The sequence below is a fragment of the Rutilus rutilus genome, assembly GCF_951802725.1.
Source record: "Rutilus rutilus genome assembly, chromosome: 1".
NCBI classification, from domain to species: Eukaryota; Metazoa; Chordata; class Actinopteri; order Cypriniformes; family Leuciscidae; genus Rutilus; species Rutilus rutilus.
In genome coordinates this window covers 37,133,192-37,156,211 of record NC_140209.1, presented here as the reverse complement: position 1 = coordinate 37,156,211, position 23,020 = coordinate 37,133,192, and the positions used below count along the sequence as shown (strand labels likewise).

General features: G+C 41.0%; 1 protein-coding gene across 5 annotated transcripts in view; it reads left to right on the top strand.

Annotated features, from left to right (window-relative positions):
• Positions 1-23,020, top strand: part of tnrc18 (trinucleotide repeat containing 18) — a 66,229-nt gene that overhangs the window by 17,693 nt on the left and 25,516 nt on the right. For 3 of the 5 annotated variants that reach the window (XM_084425382.1, XM_084425381.1, XM_084425379.1), the window contains exons 3-12: positions 3,113-3,259; positions 11,161-11,265; positions 13,644-15,392; positions 17,004-17,106; positions 18,604-18,809; positions 19,362-19,508; positions 19,681-19,865; positions 20,219-20,645; positions 21,356-22,321; positions 22,716-22,867. In XM_084425382.1, the coding sequence (XP_084281508.1) occupies positions 3,113-3,259; positions 11,161-11,265; positions 13,644-15,392; positions 17,004-17,106; positions 18,604-18,809; positions 19,362-19,508; positions 19,681-19,865; positions 20,219-20,645; positions 21,356-22,321; positions 22,716-22,867 (4,187 nt within the window). The remainder of the gene's footprint in view (positions 1-3,112; positions 3,260-11,160; positions 11,266-13,643; positions 15,393-17,003; positions 17,107-18,603; positions 18,810-19,361; positions 19,509-19,680; positions 19,866-20,218; positions 20,646-21,355; positions 22,322-22,715; positions 22,868-23,020) is intronic. The other 2 variants (XM_084425383.1, XM_084425380.1) reach the window with 1 other exon arrangement.

The window sequence follows — 23,020 nt, the reverse complement described above, 5'->3', positions numbered from 1 at the left end:
AGCTAACTCATGCATTTAACTTAAAATTATCATGTTATCTCAACTTAAATATTTTTAGTAGAGGAAACACAACTAATGCTGAATTACTAATTGGCAACACAATGCTTTGACTAGCATTAGCATATCATTGCAATTGCTGAAGTAAAGTAATATAGAACACTCAACATATACCTCTTCTCAAACCAAGCTCATGCTCCATTCATCACCATGATGGTAACCCCCACAAAAAACCCAACATTGCAGAAACACTTCTAAATTAGCATAGCAAAACATTAAACACCACAAAATATCCCACTTAACATTAATATTGCACACAAAAAAAACATATAACACTTTATTTGATCATTTTTACTCTCCCTTGCAAGTGCCATGGCAAAGAATGCTGGGAACTAGAAATCCCAGCTCAGATGTTTTAGACTTTTTGTACTTTTTGAAAGAGTCCCTTTTCTGTTTTGATGTCAGTACACACATTTACAAAACATAGCCAATGCAGTTGGTTTGTTGAGGTGGGAATTGAATAGCTTGATTTACCTGCACAGAGCATTGAACTGAACACCTTAGGGATAAAGCTGAATGCCAGCATGACTGCCCCATATCAATGCCTGACATTAATGTTATTGAGCTGAATGGAGCCAAATCCCATTCCAACTTCTAGTGCAAAATAGCCGTTAATAGAACATAGGCATGCAAAAATGCATTGTGATTTTATTTATTATGCATATTTGGAGAATATACTTAGAAACTACTTTTTATGCATGTCTTGGGATTATTTCTTTTTTTTGTTACATTCCATTTTTTTATTGTTAGTTATTTTTATGACCCTGCATGATGTTATTGGTCAGTACGTTTTGCCACATTATGTGCAAATCTGTTATGCATATTTAATAGTCTACTAAGCATCTGTTTGCAGACTTGATATTATCCTTTTTCTATTGGATCAATAATAAATGTGCCTGGAATTTCTTGTATGAAATTCAGTCGTTGAGAAATTTGTATAGCCTGATGTAATTTGTTAATATTCGACTAAACCAACTCTCTAGTTACAATTAGTATTCAGCTTATTTTTGCAAACAAATATGAATCGTTCTAAAACAATCAAATCAGACTAAATCGTGACTTGGTTTCAGATGTTTGATGAACAAGTACCTTCATACTTTTGAAAATCTTCAAAGGAGTGTTGGCGTAGACCCTAAAGGTTCTTTATTCAAACCACATAAGGAGTGAACTGTAAACTGGACAGTTGCTGAGTTACCCAGTAACCATTGCACTCTCGATGAGAGTATGACCCTGTAGTAAAAATGTACCGCTCTTTGCTTTGGATTAGAAGTGTCTCCTAAATGACTCCTCTCTCATTCTTTGCATTATAGGACTGGACTCAAATGGGTAAAAAAAAAAAAAAAAAAATATGACCTCTTGTCACGTGACCCATGCCATAGTCCAGATCTTCTGTTTGAATAAATAAAGCAGTGCCCTTGCTGTGTGTTTGAAGAAAAGGCTTAAGAGCACCCCTGGCCCGGCCAATAGACCCAGAATCACAAGCTCAGTGGTGTGCAATCCTGCATTTAGAAAAACGTTCTTTCTTTCTTTCTTTCTTTTCAAAGCAATGTGGTGTTGCAAATTCAATCGGTTATAGTGTTTGTCTTGCATACTGCACTATATCCTTCCACATCTCCCAAGTATGGATCTCCTCCTCCTCTACTATCTCCTCTCCTCCATTTGCACCCCATCCAGAGGTCTAATCTGTCCTGTGGTTAATGTTTAGATGCAGTCCAAAGGGTTCACATCTGCTGTTAGCGATGTGCAATACAATGGCCCAACGGTTCATCAGCAGAGCAAGACTGCTTCCCTCCTAGGTTAATCGCATGCTAACCTCTTCTACAAAAGGCTCATGTTGCCGTTGATGCCTTGTTGTTCCTCCTCCTCTTGTCATGCTAATGCACTATTTACACATGCAAAAAATGGACCCATTGTGCCAAGGTGTCTGCGGCACAGGAGGAAGTGCTGTGTGTATGTGTATCTGTGAAAGTGTGTCCGAGTCCATCTCTGGTTTGAGTAATAAGTGTGAAGTGCCCCTCCCACGCTGGATTGAGGAAAGGCATGTGGGAACGGAGAGCGGTTGAATTGAATTGGGGGAAGGGCTCATTAATTTCCACTGCCATCCGTTTATACGTCATGCTTGAATAGTTTGGCATATGGGTTTAATTCGTTGATTTAAAGGGATAGTTCACCCAAAAATGAAAATTGTCATCATTTGCTCTCCCTCACGCAAACCAATCTTCGAAACAAAGGTAACAAATGTAAGAGTTTATTTTATTTTTAAAAAGTGTTGTGAAGAGATATAATTGCTTAATATGATGGAACAGATTTAATTTATACTTTTATTTACTAACCTCATGGATTTGGAATGACATGAGGATGAGTAAATGATGATAGTTTTCATTTTTGGGTGAACTATCCCTTTAAATTCAAGCAATATCCCCACTAGGGGGAAACTTTAACAATTCCCGTGGAATTTTAGTGACCTGTCCAGAGTTGTTATGGACTTGAACAGCATTTATAAACATTTCTGCAGATCTCAGTGGGGAAAACCGCATGTCCTATCGCTGTTGTTTTTATCTATTTGACTTTAAAAGCTCCAGGAAGGCAGCGGACCGAATACCATACGCGCCTCTGCGTCGTCTCCCGCTTCAACGTCAAAGCTGGCAAAAAGAAAACACACTTATTTAGACATTCCCCCTTTTGAAGCTGCACATCTGGTAACTATTGTAATGACAGTTAACATAACATTTAGGATGAGTAATAATTATTCATGACATTTGTTTACAAGCAAAAGCAATTCGTGTTTGTGGTTTTTCTCTGCCTCTCGGTAAACAATCTTCTTTTGAAGGGAATTAAAAGGCTGTCCGGCAGTCGGAACAGGTTTGTGACTGTGGTTCCCGAATTTCAAAAGAAAACCGCAGAGCTTCACAGACTAATCATTCCACTTTTGCCAAGGCTATTCTCCTGAGTGGAATGTCATCATATCAAATGACAGCGCTTACTTTTTTTTTTTTTAATGGCCTCATTTTATGCTGTCACTTCATAAGCAAACGTTTGATCCTCTCTTTTGCAGGTGATGCCTTCCCAGGTGCCTCGAGCCCATTCCTTAGCGGATACGTCAGCGCATCAGGCGCTCACGGGTCGTCGGATCCGGCCTTCCGAGCTCCCAACCAAGCCAGCCTGCAAATGGCCCAACTCTGGGCCTCTCACCCTCATGAAGGTAAGAATCACTGCATGTTTTTGTGCCGCAGAAGGAAGGTAGAAACGTCAAAGCATGTCACTGCTTAAAGCGAAGCGGGACCTGCATTTGCGCACGGCATCTTGAGCGTATTGGGTTTAACGATTAGGTTTGTTGGCAGATCAGTGAACTCAGACAAAGGCTGTAGTCAGAGGTCTGGGTGACAGGCAGGGACGGGTGGACGGGCTAATGGAAAAAACACACCCTCTATGATACAACCCACAGGGACTAGCCGGCTTTATATTTTAAGTTAATGGAAATCGACTTGGTATTGGGAAATACGAGCATGTGGTGTGGACTGTGCTTAACCAGATAAAGGTGCAGTATTTTTTTTGATAAGTGAGTGTGTGGCCGGTTAAGGCTGTCGGCTGGTGATGTGTAATATGCAGTCATGTCTGAGATGGATCTCTCTCTCTCTCTCTCTCTCTCTCTCTCTCTCTCTCGCTCTCTCTCGCTCTCTCTCTCTCTCGCTCTCTCTCTCTCGCTCTCTCGCTCTCTCTCTCTCTCGCTCTCTCGCTCTCTCTCTCTCTCTCGCTCTCTCGCTCTCTCTCTCTCTCGCTCTCTCTCTCTCTCTCGAAGTCAATAAACTAGATTTGCGTGAATGGTGTGCAACGACTGTAGAAAAGACAATAAAAAATCAATTTCATCCCTGCAGTCCTAATGTAGAATAGTCCACATCTGACAGCCACTCTGCTGCAATGTAATTGTAACCAATTCCTTTCTTGAAATAGCTGGTGTCAGTCAATAGTCAATATCCAAGAGCTTTGACAGAGCTTAAGACCGATATTAGTGCTGCTGTCCGTTGTATAACAGTACTATGTATATTATAGCATTATGTAACTAAGTTTTCTAGCAGCTTATAAGGTCTCAAAAATAAGATTTAAAAATGTGTTTATTTTCCTGTGATGCTGAATTTTCTGCGGCCATTACTCCAGTCTTGGCCGCAGTCCATAGAAGCTGGAATGGTGTTAAGAAAGGAAAGAAAAAAAATCTTTTGTAACATAAATGTCTTTACTATCACTTTTGATCAATTGAATGTAGGGGTGTAACAATATATTGCAATACAAAAATGCAACAATATGTATCGTGGATACTAGTGACAATATGTATCGTGGATAGTTCACCCAAAATAAAAATTACCCTGTGAGAAAAAATGTAAGTTTTCAGAGTCAGTACTACATTAAACTACAATATATTATTATGTTGAATATAATGTATAATAATAGGGAAATATTAGTGGGTCCTGATAATGCTTTTGTTATAAGTCTTATGTTACCAGTAAAAAGTGGCCTACATTATTTTAAATACTGTATATCTAGCCAGTGACAGAGTGCAAGCATATTCGTCTCAAATAATTCTGTATTTTCAGGTTCAGAATCATGAATATATTTATTCTGGTGTCACCATTGTCCAAGCCTATTCATTTACAACACCCACAATGTTATATAAAATGTAGCATTTAATCAACAGAAAAAAAAAAAATTCGTAACCTTTTATCATATGTCTTGGAGTATCGCAATAATATCGTATCGTGAGTTCAGTATCGTGATATGTATCGAATTGTGAAATTAGGGTATTGTTACACCCCTAGTTGAATGCATCCTTGCCGAATAAAAGTATTAATTTCTTAAAAAAAAAAAAGTGGTGGTGTACATTTTTGAACCATTAAATTTAGGTTTATAAAGGGCAATAAAATCTGGAACTATACAAGTATAATGCAACACTGTGACACCGATGGCATGATGATTAATATTTTTTTCCAATCCATTTTAACCAATGCTTCTAAGGCTATCACAAATCATTCCTGCAGTTTTAATAAAACCTCATCTATACGTATCGTCTCAATCCAAGTAAAAAAAACACTAAAAACAATATCTTATCTTAAACAATATCTTAAAAACATAAAAAATAAAGCAGCGTGGTAGTTTGTGCATGCCTGACTGAATGAATAAATCAACTTTTATTTATTCATTCATCCACCACAAGCAAAGTTTTATGCACATTTGGGAATTTATTCATATCTCGCTTTTATCCAGCATTTCCTGAAATTCACACAAAAATATGTGGATGAAAACCTGGCTTATATTAGCTGGCTAGATAACTTTACCTTATATATAATATAATGGAATATTATTTCAGTTTGCACAAGACCTGAATGTGATCAACCACTGTAAGCTTTAGAGTCAATGGAGTAATAGTTCAACAGGGCCAATGACCGTTACGTCAGCTGGCTTAAAAGTCAGCCATACTTGTTGAGCCTTGAAGACTTTTGAGATTCTGTTATTTTTGCCCTGCAGTTGCATTACACATTTCCTTCATATTCTCTCTTCCTCATCTTGGTGTATAAAGTCAAGACCTTATCTGTGCTGTATCTTCAAACTTGCATGTTCAAACAAGATGATTCATTCGGCACTGAAGCCGTTCCAGCCCCTGCCATTTTGAGAAGATGGAGATTTCAGCTTTCAAAATGGTTCACGTGTATGCCAAACAATCGAAAGAAAAGCAACGCTAGCTCTGTAAAAGGGCGTGGGCGGATTATTAACAAGGTTTGTTGAAGGGCCTTGTACCCATAGGCCTTTGTTTCAAGTCCCCGCAGAGAAAGTACAGATGAATTGTCTAAAACCTTGGCACAGATCATAACAAGCCTGCCTCGCTCTGCCTGTGTAGAAATGCGATGAATAGCTGACATTGAAGTGTACTCTGTCTCTGCAGCCTGTGAAAATATTTGAACATGCCTGTTTATTCTGAAGGGTGCACCTGGCTCTTATTAACTGAAGGAAGTCGAAGTAGCAGCTGTGGAATTTGGCTATTTTTGCACGAAATGTGTGAAACAATCAAGCATGCCGCACTCGGCCCACTGTGGATTGCAAATACTCCATAATCAGAGGGAAAAACCACTGCCTTGCTGTCAGTTTATCTTTGAAGTTCAATTAATAAACATGAATTGCAGCGAACTGTGAAATGTTACAGTTTGTTTGACGTGGGGCTTGTATATGCACTGGGTCTTTGCGCGATAACCCCTTGAGCGATGGTTAACTTTAAAATATACAATCTCTATACGCTGAGATTTGAGAATGAGGCGTTCCACAACACTTGTGTGGATCAGGCGAGCACAGATGACGGTTTGAACCAGTTTATATTAGGCAAGAATCAGTATCACTGGAATGTGTCCTCCCTGGTCTTAATTCACGGGCCGCTGTGACTTCGCAGCTGCACTTTATTTATTTTTTATTATTATATTTTTTTTGTGCGAGCATGTGTCTGTGGACGTTATCTGCAGCGGTTTGTAATCAGACGCGTGGCCCTTGAGGTCTGCTCACCTTTGGACTGTGCAGGAGATGATGGTGGCTGCAGGGCGGCGCTGTGTGATTGATAGAGCGTCCATGCCTGTTGCTCCTGTCACACGTTGGGCTCGGCTCAGAAAGGAATGCCCCTCTTTGACTGATGATGGATTTGCGGGCGCAGGTAGCGCTTTGATGTTCTGCTGTGCTTCCTGTGGCGTCCCTGGGGTCCAGATGACGGTTTTGAATGCTGATGTGTTTGTGATATTGGAGATGTATAATAAATATAATAAAAAGAGGGAGAGTGGAGGCAGATGTATGTTGACAGAAATTTTGGTAGGTGCCTCCTTCTGGTGCACATAAATGGGTTTGTTGAAGTTTGTGCAGCTTCTTCTGACCTTTTGCAGGCCCTCTGTGTCTAAATACAGGTCTTGAACCACATCCCCTCCTTCAAAGCCTTTTCCATGACTTTTATATAGTCCGAACCTCAGGGAACAGTTTTTCTTTTTTATGTCAGCAAGGGTATGTCGTAGCATCTTTGCTTTTGAATGTTAATGGCCTGCTTTTTTGACTGTTCCTCTCTGAGCTTTTTACACGTAACCTTCCACTGTCCTTCGTCATAAATCCCTAAAGAATGAGCTAGGTTAAATGGTTCCTGTGCTCCAGATACACACACACACACACACACACACACACACACACACACACACACACACACACACACACACACACACACACACACACACACACACACACACACACACACACACACCTCTTTCCCCTTTACAGTCACACTAAACCAAATGTAATGGGAAAATTGCATTTTTCTCTTTCTGGTTTTCATTTCATTTGATTTTATTTTAAGTATTTTTAGGATGTTCTCTTATCTACATTAAATCCCACAACTGTGGAAAACCTGGAAATATTATGATCTTTTAAAATTGACTGGAAACATCATGGAAATTAATAATCTTAAATTCAAAATTCATGCATGGGGGAAAAAAACAAACATCATTATGATTATAGTTTGCGCTATTTGCGTTTTATATTGGCTTGATATTGCTGTTTTGAACTGCTTGGGTAGAGTGCTGTAAAACATTGTGTTTGTCCAAATGTTTATTAGAGAGACAAAAAAAAACTTAGTTATATTCCTTTTATTAAAAAAACTGCAGACCTTGCATACAAATGGATATTCTGTCCAGCCACCCATATAAAATGATTCTTAATGATTCTTTCCAGTAATCATGAACACATGGAAATGGCACTGAGAATTCATTGGTCAACATGTGGGAACCCAGTATCTAGCTTCCTGGTTTGTCAGGAAGTTTCTCTGCATTAGGCACGTTGTGTTGCAGAACTGTAGGAAATGGCAGTGGCAATTAAAACTAATTAGTCACCAGATATCATGTAGGTTGAGACTTTCTCTCGATTTCACATGCGAGAAACTGAGATTAACTGAGATTAGATGTGCTGTACATTGAGAGCGCTCCTGCCTCCACCACACCCCTCTCAAGGCATGCAGAAAAACACAGAAATAAATGTGGCACTGCATTTCTAGCCCTGTTGCTAAGAGTAGGACGCCTTCAATCATCTCTCGGTATGGTGTGGGAATGCAATCAGCGGCATAGCACTACCCGGTTACCTGAGATGTACTAAATAAAGTGACAGCTTTTGAACCACCGCTCTTCTTACTTGTAGTGCCATGAAGAATCACATTGTGTTCTTTAAAACAAGGTTGTATTTTTAGACGTTTTGTTTTTGGACTGTCGATAACACTTAATGTTCTCATGTTACCGTTATCACTAATTACAAAGACTTTGCTTTGACTGCGAGGCTGTGATTGTAGATAAGTGTTGAGTAACCCTGGTGTTTTATGTACAATGTTTGTCTCTGACTCTCAATTAAGATAAAAAATGAATGCAGTTTTTCCATGTGAATGTAGTTTATTTAGACAGATAGACAGAAGAAGGTCTTTGCCACTCATGCAATGCATAAATAAACATCTCAACCACTGGCATTTTGGCAAACATGTGACTAGATAATATTACCACACTAGCTTTGTGGGCTGACTCAGCCCTTTATTTAGCATGCTGTTGACACTACTTGTTTTAAGCAGCACTGTCTAGTCTATCTCAGGAATTTAATCAATGGCATATGAGATCCACTGTTAGACCACGTAGAGGCTGAAGACACTGCTTCCTTTTTTTGAGGTTTTGAGACCGTTTCAGTGTGCCCCCAATAAACCTTGCTTTAGAGCTCTGGTAACACTCATTGAAATGGTGCCGACCTTTGACCCTGCCCCTCCAGGACCCTGTATCTGCTATCGCTCTCTAAACATTGCTTTGGAGAACTGACTATTCCAGGCCCTTGCAAGTCAATCCATAATGGTTGATGTGACCTGATTTAAATGGCATTGACGGTAAGAACTAATCCATTACACCCAAGACACTCCTGCTGTTGTTCATAAACTTAACTTGTCAATATCCCAACACAGAGGAGACTGTTCATTCTTGCCATTCAAATTTGAATGAACAGTCTCCTCTGTTTGCTATGCATGGACAGCTGTGTTGTAAATATTCTCCCTTAATCTCTGTTTATTTGGACATTATTCCTAACCCTCTGCTTTCTGGTTGTCTTCAGTTGCATTCATTTGTTGTGAAATCATAAAAAGTGTTTCAGCAGCCATGTGCCCCTGTAGCTTGGCCAATATAATGGCTGCTTGACCTTTCTCCAGCAAAACCTCTCTGATTGTGTAGCAATTTTTGCCAAAGGGATGGGAGAAGTGCACATTCCAGCTTCAATTTGCTCAATTCATTTGCAGTAGAAGCCGCTCGTCTCGTTTCAGCAGTTTGCATTTAGCGCAAACACATTGTTTACTTTGCGTGGTTACTCATTTGTTCTTATGAGTCCTTCCAGCACCACCTGACCTCTTGCCAAACTGCCACGCCTGCATGACGTAGCCGCTAGTGTTCTGAGTAATTGCGTGCTTTAAGACGCAGCCATCCGAAAACAAACATTTCAGTTGTCTGTCCTCATGCAGAGTCGCTCTCGGACCAGGGTGGTACATGCCTGCCAAGCCGCTCCGTAAAAGCAGCAACAGGTCTTGAATGCACCTTGGGTCTTGCTGGTTTTAAAGGGGTGGTATAATGCCCTTTTCACAAGATGTAAAATAAGTCTTTATTGTCCCCAGAGTGTGTATGTGAAGTTCTAGCTCAAAATTCCCCACAGATATTTTTATATAGCATGTTAAAGTTGTCACTTTTTGAGGGTGAGCAAAAAACGCACGTGTCTGTCCCTTTAAATGCAAATGAGCTGCTGCTTCCGGCACAGAGGGCGGAGCTTCAAGAGCTCGTGTCCTTTTACCTCACACACACACACATGCACTGAAAATTTCAAAAACGTTAACGTTTAGAACGTTTTTATGTTCAAACCAAAGTCAGAAAGATGGAGAGACTCAAGAAGAAGTGACAACATGTTGACAACATTTCTGAATGGTTAGTTGATGAATTTATGTAGCTTATGTGTAGTTATCTTCTAGTCATTGATTAGCATGTTCTGTCTTGATAATCTATAAATTGTGTTCCGGGGGCGGGGTTTATGTAAATTTTAGGGAGGAATGTTGTGTAGTCTCTACCAGCCGTTTGTTGTAGTCCTTTAAAAGCAATTTCTTTAAAAGCAAATATCTCTCTTTGCTTTAAACTTTGAGCATTGTAACTTTGCAGATGTTGTTTATGTTCAAACAGCAACATTACACACTAACTAAATTGAGAAAAGTGAAATCATAATCAACCACCCCTTTAAATGCAAGCATACCCTGCATAATCAAAGTCTCACAATGGAGGTTCTGAATGAAGGATTTGATCCACTCCCATTCGAATGTATCTTTTACAGCTAGGAATGATGAATGCACTTACATGATCCTCTACTCCAGAGGATAATGCTGTAAATATTTCGTCCTCCCCTTTCAATGTCAAGCATTTCTATCTTTAGAGGGCTGTTTGTTCTTAGCTCTGACAACCCTTTTGTCTTTCATTAAAGTTTTTTTTTTTTTATAGGAGGGATAATGTTATGTGTCAGCACTATTTGTGTGTGCCTTTGTGATTTTGTTTATGGCTGTTTTTAGTGTTTGTGGTTATGAATGTGCATTTGTGCTCTTTGTGAAATCTTAGATGGAATTCATGACTTTGCATGTGCGAATGGCCGCTCCACGGTTACCAGATGTCAGATGTGAGAAATATTTCTCTCAATTTGCTTTGGGTGGTGGTAATAAGTCAATTTTATGATTGGATCGAGGTGAGCTGTTGCTCTGGCTATGAAGCAGATTCATGAACTGATAAGATAATAAATTGTCAAAACCATGTGTTTGTAAATGTGCATAATTTAATGACACAGGAAAAATTGTGGACCGATGTACAGTCAATGACTCAAGTGCCACTGTCATAAACTATTTTCAAAGGTTATTGTACTATCGTTGCTTCTACCTGATGATGGCCAGATAGAGATGCTACATTAAATACTGGAAGCAGAACTGACGGCTGAGGGCTACTGTCTTATTCTCTTGAATAGTAAAACCCTGACATGCCCATACTCTCTCCTTTTTAGGTTTTTCTCACTTGCCAAGCAGTTTGTACCCCAGCCCTTACATTCCCCTGGGCCACCTTGAGCATCCACAGCTCAGCCAGCATGCACTCTATGACTCCCAAAAAGGTCTGTATACGCCTGTAAAATCATGTTTAACCATTATCTCTGTGATTTATGGGTGTGTGTGACAATCATCATAACATTTGTGCCTAATGCTTGTATATAAAGTGAATCTCTCTAAACTGCAGAAATAGCCAGGTCAGATTTCACCCCAAAATTGAAGGGGGAATTGTGCAAAGAAAGTGAAGCCTATTATAGGACTCTTGATGAAGAAGAACAACAACAGGCCTTTAGGTCTTAAGTGAAACTAAATGGTTAAGAAAGAAATTGGATGTGTATCATTATATTGGATCCGTGCATTAAGTCTTAAAGTGACAGCAACTGTAAATATCTGCTGTTGTCATTGTTAATCAACAAAACACCACTTTATAAATTTAAGATAGCTTAATCTTTGTTAAAGTAAACACCTATAATGTTCTTTTACTTTTAATTATTACTTTTCTTTACCTGAAATGAATACTACTGTTAGACCTTGCTTTATTTGTAACTTTGTTATATTGTATTTATCTATGCTTTAGTGTATTTTTTCTTATTTTTTTTACTGACTGTTCATTTGCCTTTAATAATGTTTTAACTTTATTAGTTAGGCAAGTACTTTTTGCTGTGGTATCAGAGTACTTTAAGTGTGCTTTACATGGAAAGCAAAGTTACCCCCCCCCCCCCCCCCCCCCAATATTTTTTTTCTTGCTGATCCAAAAAATTATCCGATCTGTGGCTTAAACGTAATATGATCAGTTGAACCACTATTTAGAACTAAAGTGTATGAATGAGTGGTTTGATCGATTGCTAGCTGTAATACTAGATGTAGGGGTGTAAATCGGACAGTTAATCACGATACGATATGATATGATATCGATTCTCTCAGCCAGCGATACGATATTTGCCGTTACCTCAAAAATTCCTACGATACGATTACGATTCGATTCAGGGCCATATCGATCGATTAATCGATATTTAGATATTATGTGTCAAGTGTACACAACCAGTTAAGTTTATTAACTCACACTAATACATGCAAAAATATATAACATGAAAGTTTAACTAAACTCTTTGAAAATGGCACACCCTCTCCCAATTGGGACATTTACAAGTTGTTTGTTACAAGTTTAAAAAAAAAAACATGATATATGAAAATGAACAAGAACGGAGTTATCTGTGTTTGTAAATGAACTATAACAGAAGAGTTCATGTGCAAAAACAGATAACTCCGTTCTTGTTCATTTTCATATATCATGTTTTTTTATATATTGTGCATTTGAATATCAATCAAACTGCAGCTGGGTTGGTTTGATTTAAGTAATATCAAAAAAAAAAAAATACAGGTAACTTAAATGAAAGTTCATTGAAAGTATTATATATATATATATATATATATATATATATATATATATATATATATATATATATATATATATATATATATATATATATATATATATATATAAAAATTTGTGGCAAAAGCAGATAACTCCACATTTCATGTTTCAGAGTTAAACAAAGCCCTTTGTTAATGGAAAAGCCAAGTAATGGCTTTTCCCTCACCACTAACGTGCTGTTTTAGCAAGATTCCGTGAAAAAGTTTCAGCTTTTATTTTCCTTTTACGCCCCAAAGAAGATATCACAGGTTCAACAAGTTCGCTGAAATCCATCCTCGATCACTTTTAGTCAGCTTTGACGAAATAAGCAAGCAGCCTTGTCACCTGACCTGAATACTGCGCACTGATTCGCTAAAACAGACTTTTCGGGGCTTGTCGTTTCTGCTGTAAAACATGAACTCGCGATGCCTTGACAGTGGAAAATACTGGCTTTTGTGACAAAGGGTTCAGTCAACTTGTCAGGCGTCTATTTCAGAGGAGAAAAGTTACGTGAGGATGTGGAGTGTGTCAAAATAAAGGTACCGTATATCGATATTTTATGTGTGGTATCGATGCATCGTATCGTTAGACGTTTGATCGATGCATCGATCCATATCGATGTATTGTTACACCCCTAACTAGATGGGCTACTTAAAGCAATTGCAAAAATTGCATGGTTTTAAAAAAATAGCTCCATGTCTAAAGCCCTGTAAATTGTACCTTTTTCTCAGTAAAATATTACCAAGTAAAACTTTAGACTTTATTCTGCCTCGGAGCTGAGGGAAAAGGGCAGCACTTTGTTTTTGTTAGCATTCACCAACTAGTTAGATGAACTTTTCAAGTCCTTTGATTTCTGTTCTGCTGTACTTGCAGATAGTGCCTTGTTTAGAGTGTTTTAACAAGTTAGTTTATGGTCCATATTTTTATATACTTTCTGCAGTTTAGGGCCTTTAAGCAGTCTTATCTTTTACACCAGATGTCCTAAGCTTTGTCAGGCTCACTCTTTCTACTTTGTTCTTATTCTTTCAGAGGGGTTTTACCTGCCAGGTTCAGTGCACTCCCAGTCTGCACTGGCCAGGAGCCCAGTGGCTCACATGCCCTGCTCCTTCTCCAGGGAAAAGGAGGCCCTACCTCCTCACAAAAGCTCTAAAGACTCAAGCAGGGATCTGGGAAAAGAGAAGCCCTGTAAGAGTGACCTAGGCCACTCCCTTCTAAGGAAGGAACGAGAAAGGCCAAAAGAGGAGTCACGGCCCCACAGCGTGGTGGACCTCACCTTAGATGTCAAGGCAGAAGATGAGCGCAGAGCAGGCAACTCAGAAAGGTCTACAAAGACTACGGAGCACGCTAGGCCTTTCTTTCACCAGCACTCTCCTGCTCTGAGCACCACGGACACTAAGCCCAAACAATCTCACCAGAGTTTACTTGGCAACTGCGGGACAAGTAGTGGCACGCCAGCCCGACACCTGAGTACGGAACAGGACAGGAGGGACAGAGACCGGGATGACGAAACCAGCCGGCCAGGGGGCCACCTTTCCACTGACAAGCAGAAAAGATGCGATTCAGTTGCTACATCATCTGGCACGCTGCATGTGTCGTATGCCAGTCCCTCTTCCCTGCAGCCGAACCCGTCCCATCTCCCGCCCAGGCTGGTGTCCTCTGGCACCTACCCTCCCCCTCACCACATGCCGCCCAACATGTACCCGCTCTACTCTACAGCAAAAGAGCCAGGAAAAGAACAGAGAGTGATAGCTCCTACTTATGTGCCTTCTGTCGAGGTTTACGATGAGCGAAAAGGGCCAATTCAAATTGCCTCCCAAGCTCGAGATAATAAAAATGACAAGAGCAGGGAGAGGGACTTGCACAGATCAGCCCTGCAGGTGGGGAATGAGAGAACACAAATGGACCATGGTCGGTCCTCCATTAGGAGTGAGTCGCCCCCTCATGGGGACGTCAAGAGAGACATTTTACGAGAGGAAGGCTCGATAATTAGGTCAAACGGTTTGGCCATGAAAAAGCCCTTGCATTTAGAAATGTGCACAAATAAATCTGGAAACAGCCCAGATGCCAGAGACTTAACCAACACTACATCTAAACACATAATTAAAACGGGACTCGAAACTGAATCCCGCAGCCAAGAGCGGGATAGGGTTCAAAGGTCTGCCCATCCGTTCTCTGGAATGGATCCAGGTACACTTCACTCGGAGCAGCATCCGTTGAAGGGCTTGGGTTCTGCTGAGCCCAAATGGAAGCCTTTCGAGATGGGCAATTATGCTACCAGTCACATCGCCACATTGGCAGCCCAACACACCCATGGCCCTCGAGGTGAGGAAGAGGGCAAGCGAATGTACCTAGATACTACTGGCTTGCACAGACCGGTAGGCAGCGGCAGAAGTCCTGAGGGCCACAGGGAGGTTTCAGCCATGCAAAGCCTCATAAAGTACAGTGGCAACTTTTCCAACGAGTCTGGCTCCAGGCACGGATCCGATAGCCATAGTCCATTCGGAGGACTGGGCAGCATGAAACTGGAGGCCGGTTATCCCGGAGTGTCTAGAGTTCAGCACCTTCCACCCCAGCAGCCTGGAAAGCAGTTGAAGAAGGAGCCTGAGAGACCAGAGAGTGCTAAATCCTTTGGCAGAGACGGAAGCTCTTCTCAGGGTGAAGCTGAGGTTCGTCATCCCCCGGTGGGCATAGCGGTGGCTGTAGCCCGTCAGAGGGACAACAGCAGCAAGCACGGCTCTGTATCAGACAGGGACAGGCCAATTGGAGGATCCATCAAAGGTGCGTTGCCTCATATCTTTGCATGCATTGTTCTTAAAGGTATAGTTCACCCAAGAATTAAAACTCATTTAAATTCACCCCCATGTTTTTCTAAACTTGATTTCTTCTGTGGAACACAAAAGGATATATTTTGCAAAATGCCTTGTCATTTTCTGTCCATACAATGAAAGTCAGTGGGGTTCAGTGTTGTTTTGGGCACTATTGACTTTCAGTTTAACAGTTACAAAACAGGCAAAAACAGTTGAGACATTGTTCAAAATGTCTCGTGTTCTGTAGAAAAAAGAACAACTAACCCTATAAGGTGCGTAAATTGTACATTTCTAGCCCCTGTCGGTATGCATTCACGCCTTTAATGGAATCGAAAAACAACACACTGTCTTATTTTCCGTTGTTATAGCCCATTTACATTGGCCTGCTCAGCAGCAAGGTTTTTCCCACTTTTGTTTTTGTTTCTTAAACAGCATGAGCTTTGCTATTGCTTTGGCCCACAGTGTTTCCTGTTAGCCTAGGGAGTGTGTTAAACCTTTCACTAAGACACCGCATGCCTGACTGCTTATAAACATAATTTACCAAGCTCTACTAAAGGTGGCAAACAAGCAGTGCATTCTAATATGACTTTAGTTTTGTTGCTTAGCAATCGAATCAGCTTCAGAAAGGGGCAGAAAGAGAGGTGGGGAGAAAGGCATTAATTTATGTCCTCTTGTGTGCAAGGAAATTGCTGTAATAACATTAGTCTACACTTTCTGAGTTTGAATTTACATTTAAAACAAGTGTTAGGGACAGAGCTTTGCTTGACTAATTTGCCCTCTTTTTGATGCAAACGGATAGCATGTCCGACAGGCTTTTGGTAACCTTGGAAACAGACTGAAACCTTTTCCCTGGAGCATGACAGAGATCTGTGTGCACTTTCGTCCCCCTCCTCTGTTTAAAAGAACGCAATCTCTTCTCAGCCACTGTCAGTACTGAAAGGTTCAATACACTCCTAACTAAATCCCGCTTGGATAAGTTCTACGCGTTTATCTTTTACAGGGCTGTGTTGTTGAGGTATTTTGAACACAAACTTCAGAGGCTCTTTTACTTTAGTTCGGTATGTGAAATACTGCTTGTTTTGTCTGATGATTCTCCAAATGCCTGCTACTCTATGAAGAGCAATTTGAACCATGGATGACGCCACAGTGGTGTTGAAACATTGATAAGTGATTGATGGGCCTCAGTGGGTTCTTGTAAATGTGATATGTTACTCTGCATATGTTCTCTGTGTTTTTTCTTTTTCCTCTACACAGTCTGTCTGTAATCTCATAGATGTGTAAGACACTGAATATGACTGGTGCTGAGTGTTAGGACTGATAAACACCCTTAGAGTTTGGGCTATTTATGGAGAAGTGTATTTATAAAGAGAAAACTGTAACATTTTAAGTCTTGCCAGACTGGCAGACACTACTCATGTTTGACTTTGTTTTTAGCCTAAGAAAGGTCGGAAATGTGTAAACTGGGATTAAACAACTGAAATGGTGAAAAATGTGATATTATTGGCAAACACTATGAAGTTAGCTCATTTATTAAAAACTGTTTGTCAACATCTGTAATTAGTGTAATGTCGTAACCTTGCAGGCCCAATCCACACAGTGGAAGAACAAGGAGACGAAAGGACGCGCCACCGTGACGAGCGCCTGCTGTCGGGACGTGTGGAGCGTGAGCAGGAGAAAGTATTAAGGTAAGATGAGTTTATAACCGCTGACATAAAGCACCCTGTTTTTTGTAACTTGCAACTTGTAAAATTATGTGATGTATGTGTATGTTTGTGTGTGTGTGTGTGTGTGTATGTGTATATGTATATCCTCATCTGTCAGTCATCTCTCCTTACTCTCGTCGTGTGAAAAGTGAAATCTTACTCCTGCTGCACTGTACTGCGACTCTGCAGCTCGTGCTGTATGGAGCAGAGCAGATGCTTTCAATTTATAATGGTAGCGTTTGTTGTACAACTGAGCTAAATGTTTTTTTTTTTTTTGCTTTTTTTTTTTTTATATATATAAAAACATTTAGCGACAATCCTAAAGTGTTTATGTGCCAAAATAGATGTTTGTTCAGGTAACTCTAAAAAGATGTTAGAAGCCTGGATGAAAGTCTGCTAATTAAGGCACCCTTTTATTAAAATCATTCACCTTGTAGTAAGGACTAAGCATATCCATCCAGTGTGAAAGGATTCTTGTTTCTTTGATTCCACATACTGGCTAAACGGAGCAACATTTTACTTTCATTGGTCACACTCTCAGCGTGGTTTTCTTTAGAGTGGACAGATTTATGGCAACAGTTCTCGGCAGATATGAGCCTATTTTCAAAGTGTGGCTCTCATTTCGAGGACTAGAAAAAGTCAGTCTTCCCCACTGGGGAAATTGGTGCTTATAAAAGTGACTGGCTCTCTCAGCAGGATTCCGCCCTCAGTGCCTGTCCTTAAGTGTAAGGCAGAATAGAAGTCATAGATTGGGGAATTTGTGTCACAGTTGGGGCTAAATGGCCACCAGTCCTACTTTTGGCCTTAAATAAGCATGAATTTTGCAATGTCGAAGCATCTATGTCATACGTTTTTCTGGTCGTCAAATGCGGGCACCTGGATATTGGGCAGACTTTTAAAGAAATAGTTAAGCCAGAAGTGAAAATGATTTACCCACCCTCATATTGTTCCAAACCGTTTATTTATTTTATTTTTATTTTTTTGGAAGATTTTTAAGTTGGTCTTTGTTGGGAATAACTAACCAAATTCTAAATATTTTATAATTTTGTTCTTCGTTCAGGTAGCATTACTACCATAACATTAAGGTTCAAACAACTTTTTTTTATTTTCTTTTTTAATGTCGGAGAATATTTTTACAATATATATATATATATATATATATATATATATATATATATATATATATATATATATATATATATATATTAAATTAGAAAACTGACTTTTGGCTAATATAAAAATATTTTATTAAAAATATAAGCATATTTTTTGTCAATTGTTTAAGGAATACACAGCAAAGCTTTGCCCAAAAAATGCATGTTTTCCTTTTTTCTTTTCTTTTTTAAAGCAAAGGCACATTTTTTTAATTACAGATATTTTTATGGAGATTGAGACTTTAATGTGCAATTAGGAAATGCAAACTTACTGACATTGCCATAGATTGGTTAATCACTTATAAGTAAGTCTCTTCATTCACAGAGAGAATAAAGAGTTAGCGGACTACACTCAGATGCATCCACCTATGGTGTCTGCTAGTGGACTGAACCCAAACCTGATGGTGACTGGTGGACCGAATCTGGCTGGTGCGGGCCGCTGGCCTGCTGACCCCGCCTCCCACCTGGCCTCCCACCCGTGGCTGCCCCGACCAGGAGCCCCCTCCATGTGGTTGTCTGGCTCTCCATATGGTACCCACATGTTTTTACGCCTATGGTTGTAGTGTAAGAATTATGTCATGTTACAACAAGCAATTGTTGCAAATGATCAAGGGTCATGCAGTCTGGAATGCTGCAGAACTGGGTTGTGAATGGGATTTGGACACCAAATTATTTCCTCGAGGCAGTCTGTTGACCCTGCCAGACGGCCCAAGCATTTTGTCTAGGCTGAGTGTTTTAGTCATTCTTAGAAATAGTCAGTCTCACTCCACAACTTCCATCCAAGAATAACAGCAAACAGCACTGTCAGTTCAATTCTCTGACGTTCGAGTTTCTGTCTAGACTTTACTTTTAAAACAAAAATGTCCTGTAAGAAAATAGCTGTAGTTAAAGTGCTGTGCATTTTGGCAGGAATTCAACTAGGTCTGTGCTCCATGCACAGGGGTGAGATTATGCAGGGAATGGTGTTTCTCTTGGGGATTAACTCTTGAGTGTTCACAAAGCTGCCAGAATGCAAGTGCAAATGGACCATCAACTACAAATATGGTGAACCCAACCATTTCTTGTCGCTCTGTTGTTGAACAGGACTGGGTCCCCCTTCCCTTCATCAGACGCTGCCTCCAGGATATCCTCCTGCCTTGACAGGTTCCATCCCCCCACCTTACCAGTTTGCCCGAGATCCACAGACCGGACAGGTGGTTGTTATTCAGACAGAGCATCTGCCACACTATGGTAGGCCCCATATATTCACCACAATTTCTGTGTTCATATTTTACCATCTTTCCATTAACACATAAAATACAATGTGCATTTATAAAAGTGAGTGGTAGTGATATTCCTGACGTGTAGCAGAATAAATATACTTGATTCGTGATGCTCAAATATTCCTCTTGTTCTTTAAAAGCTGAGATGTTAGAGCGAGGCCCCCCGCTGTGGTCGGCCATGTATCCGCCGGCAGGAAGCTCTCTGCAGCATGCCCATCAGCTCCAGCTCCTCTCCCACCAGCAGCTCCTGCGGCAACAGGAGCTTTACATGATCCAGCATCAGACCGCACAGGTCATGGAACTGCAGAGGAACGCACAGTTAGTGGTATGAGATTCTTTCTGTCAATGTCATTATATTTGTGGGAAGACACTCCTGTATTTTCCATTTTGTAGTCCTTAAGGTCTATTTGCGCCAACTCTGAATGTTCAGCATGGAAAACAGGCATAAAACCAAATGCATAAATCATGCTTTCCAATCAAGTTCAAAATATTGTACTGTGGTCTTTATTATTTTTTTCTAAATATAGGTCTCTGGGTTTTTTATCTATTCATTTTATGTATCTATTGTTTTATCATTTTTTATAACCGATACCACACCAATTTTATCTATTTTGTTTTGCAGTACTTTTTGAACAAATTCTGATTTATTTTTATTTATAATTTTTTTTTCTGGTGCAGGAAAGATTAAATGCAAGTCACTCTAGGACTGATTTGGATGAAAAACCAGACAAGAGAGGAGCTGAAGGGGCCAAATCCAGTCTCTCGGGCATCCCCACTCAAGCCCTACACTCACGCAAGCCTCCCCCACGCTCTCCAACCCCCTCCACCTCGTATAGGAAAGCCCTGACGCCGCTGCCCGTCCCACCGTTGCCTTCACCTGTCACTGCACTGAAGTCTGAGGAGAGACCCAAAGTGGAGAAGTCCCTCCCTCAACAGCCCTACTCCCATCCATCATCTCCTGTCCCTCATTCAGTCAGCCCCGTTTCGGCATCGCCTCTTCCTACATCCCCCATCCAGACCAAAGAGGAATCTGTGGAAGTGCCTGAGAAAGAACCACTCAGTCTACTGAAGCAAACTTCTACTCCGTTCCCATCCATGTACCATGGTAAGTGGGAAGGTCAGCTAAGCTTTCCCAAATGAAATGTCCTGGATTGAGCCTGCTTAATTTGTCAAAATTGCAACAACTATGAATTTGCTTGATCATATGGAGTAATTATTGTTTATTTGCATATTGCACAATAAATGAGAAGGAAACTAATCAAAATGATAGGAATTTGAATAATGCGGTTTAATAATGTAAGGCCATTAATCTCCATATTGCTATTTTTAAGGAAATATGTTTGGGAGGGGACTGAGTATACTCACAGGACAGCAATCAAATGCAGTGCGCTGTTTCATGTCAGAATGTGCAGGGTAGTGCAGTCTTAATGAGTAGTCTGCAAATATATCCACATATGGGATTACCAGCTGTCTCTTCACTGGAATAGAGACTTATGACAGCAGCCCTTTTGTACCCGTATCCCCTGGCGGTTTCCCTTTAAAAATGTTCAATGCTCAGGATAAATAGATTTTCTGCTCATGGTGCATTCTGAATGTATGAGTATGCACGAGCGTGTTGGCCTATGTGTATATAAGGGCTTTTGGGATGCTTGTGCTGGGGCCATTTGGTTCATGAAAGTTTCATAAAGCCCCTGTGCCGAAGAACATGTGGGGTTATTAATCACTTTGTCACTCTGTCACAGGGAACTAAAGCCTTTCTAGTCTTTGCATAAGCACTCCTAGCCCCTCAAATTGTTCTCTCTTCTGTTTCTTCAGCAGAAATTCCTCCTGGCTACCCATACCAATCGATAACAGCACCGTTTGGCAGCCATTACCCCTACCTCCTCCAGCCAGCCGCTGCCGCAGATGCTGACGGCCTGGCACCAGATGTGCCATTGCCGGCTGAGACATCCGAGCACTTGGCGACCACCGCAGATGTCAAACCCCAGCACTTGTGTTCTCCAGTGGTCGTGGAGTCACTTCAGGCATCCAGAGAGAAAGAGTCCATGGATGAGCGCAGCACTGGGTTAAAAAAAGAGCCAAACCTGGAAGACAACAAAGACGTCCTGAGCCAAGACAGCCTGAGGCTTGCACCCATCACCACCCAAGACCCTAGAACCCCCACAGAGGCTGAGGCCCGCCCTAGAGCCACAGCCACACCTTTGCCAGAGGATGAACCAGACCAGGGAGATGGGGAGGCTGTCAAAATGGAAGCTGCCACCTCAAGCCATCCGGGGCTGTATGAGACATATACTGAAAGAACGACCAGAGCAGAAACTGCAGAGGACTCAATTGGTCCGGTAGACCAAGTTTACAAATCTTCATCAAGTTACACTGACACACACCTTGTGGCTTGTGACATCCAGCCAGCAAAACCACCCTCCGATCTCTCTGATAGTTTGAACCCAGTAGACCTTAGAGATCCTGTCCCTGACGCTCCACACCTGGAATCCAAACTTGACAATCTTTTCCTGCCTAACAGCAGCCCTCCTCACCTTCAGCCCTCTTCCGTACCGGTGGCCATCCTCCCTGAAGACCCCATGGCAGGCATGTTCGCCCTGGTCACGGCCAGCGAGCTTCCGCAGGCCGGAGCAGTGTCCATCCTGGCAGATGCGTGTACCTCTAGGTCTGAGCTCTGCAAGGGCGTCAGTCCCCTAGAGTCCACTGCTCTGGAAGGCATGGCCCTGCTTAGCCAGATGGCAGAACTGGAGATGCAGAGGCAACCCAGAGATGACACACAGGGTGAGTCTCATTTCAGAGAGAGGAACGGTAATCTGAAGGATGTGGGACCTGATGTAGCATGCTCTAACAGTTCAAATGGAAGTGGTGATTAGGGAGGAAGGTTTGCTCACTCTAGTGTGCTGTAAAGTCAAATGTGCTGAAACAAGCTCAGGAATTGTTTCAGATCTAGTGAGTATATTCAGAATTTGCTGGAGTGAATCTTTAAGAGTAAATACGTTTGTTTAAAGTATAAATAAATGCATCTATCTGGTATTTTGGATGTATCTGTATGTCAAATGCGTTATTGCACTGACACAAGAAACACCCATATACTGATGTATTGGAGAATGCGGGGCTGTCCCATGCTCCCTAGAGGTAATTAATGTTGGTATCGATCGTGTGTTTGTGTGTGCAGCTGTAATACTCTGTGGACTGGAGAGTCTGCTGGAAGCTGGCAGGCAGGTTCTTCTGGAGGCCATCGAGTGTCAGCCTCAGATTATCATCCGCCTCCCCCGAGAGCTCAACCCTAATAAGAAATACAGCTGGAGACAGAAGAAAGATGAACCTGTATGCTTGCCTATTTATGACTTCTTTTCTTCTCCCTCTTAAACCAGTGCTCAAGAAGTTAAGATTTCTGTTATGTTTGTAGGATGTTTGTAGTTTTAAATACAAGGAGTGCAAGCTTTTAGCTAATAATACTTAAGATTTCCAGCCTCTTTA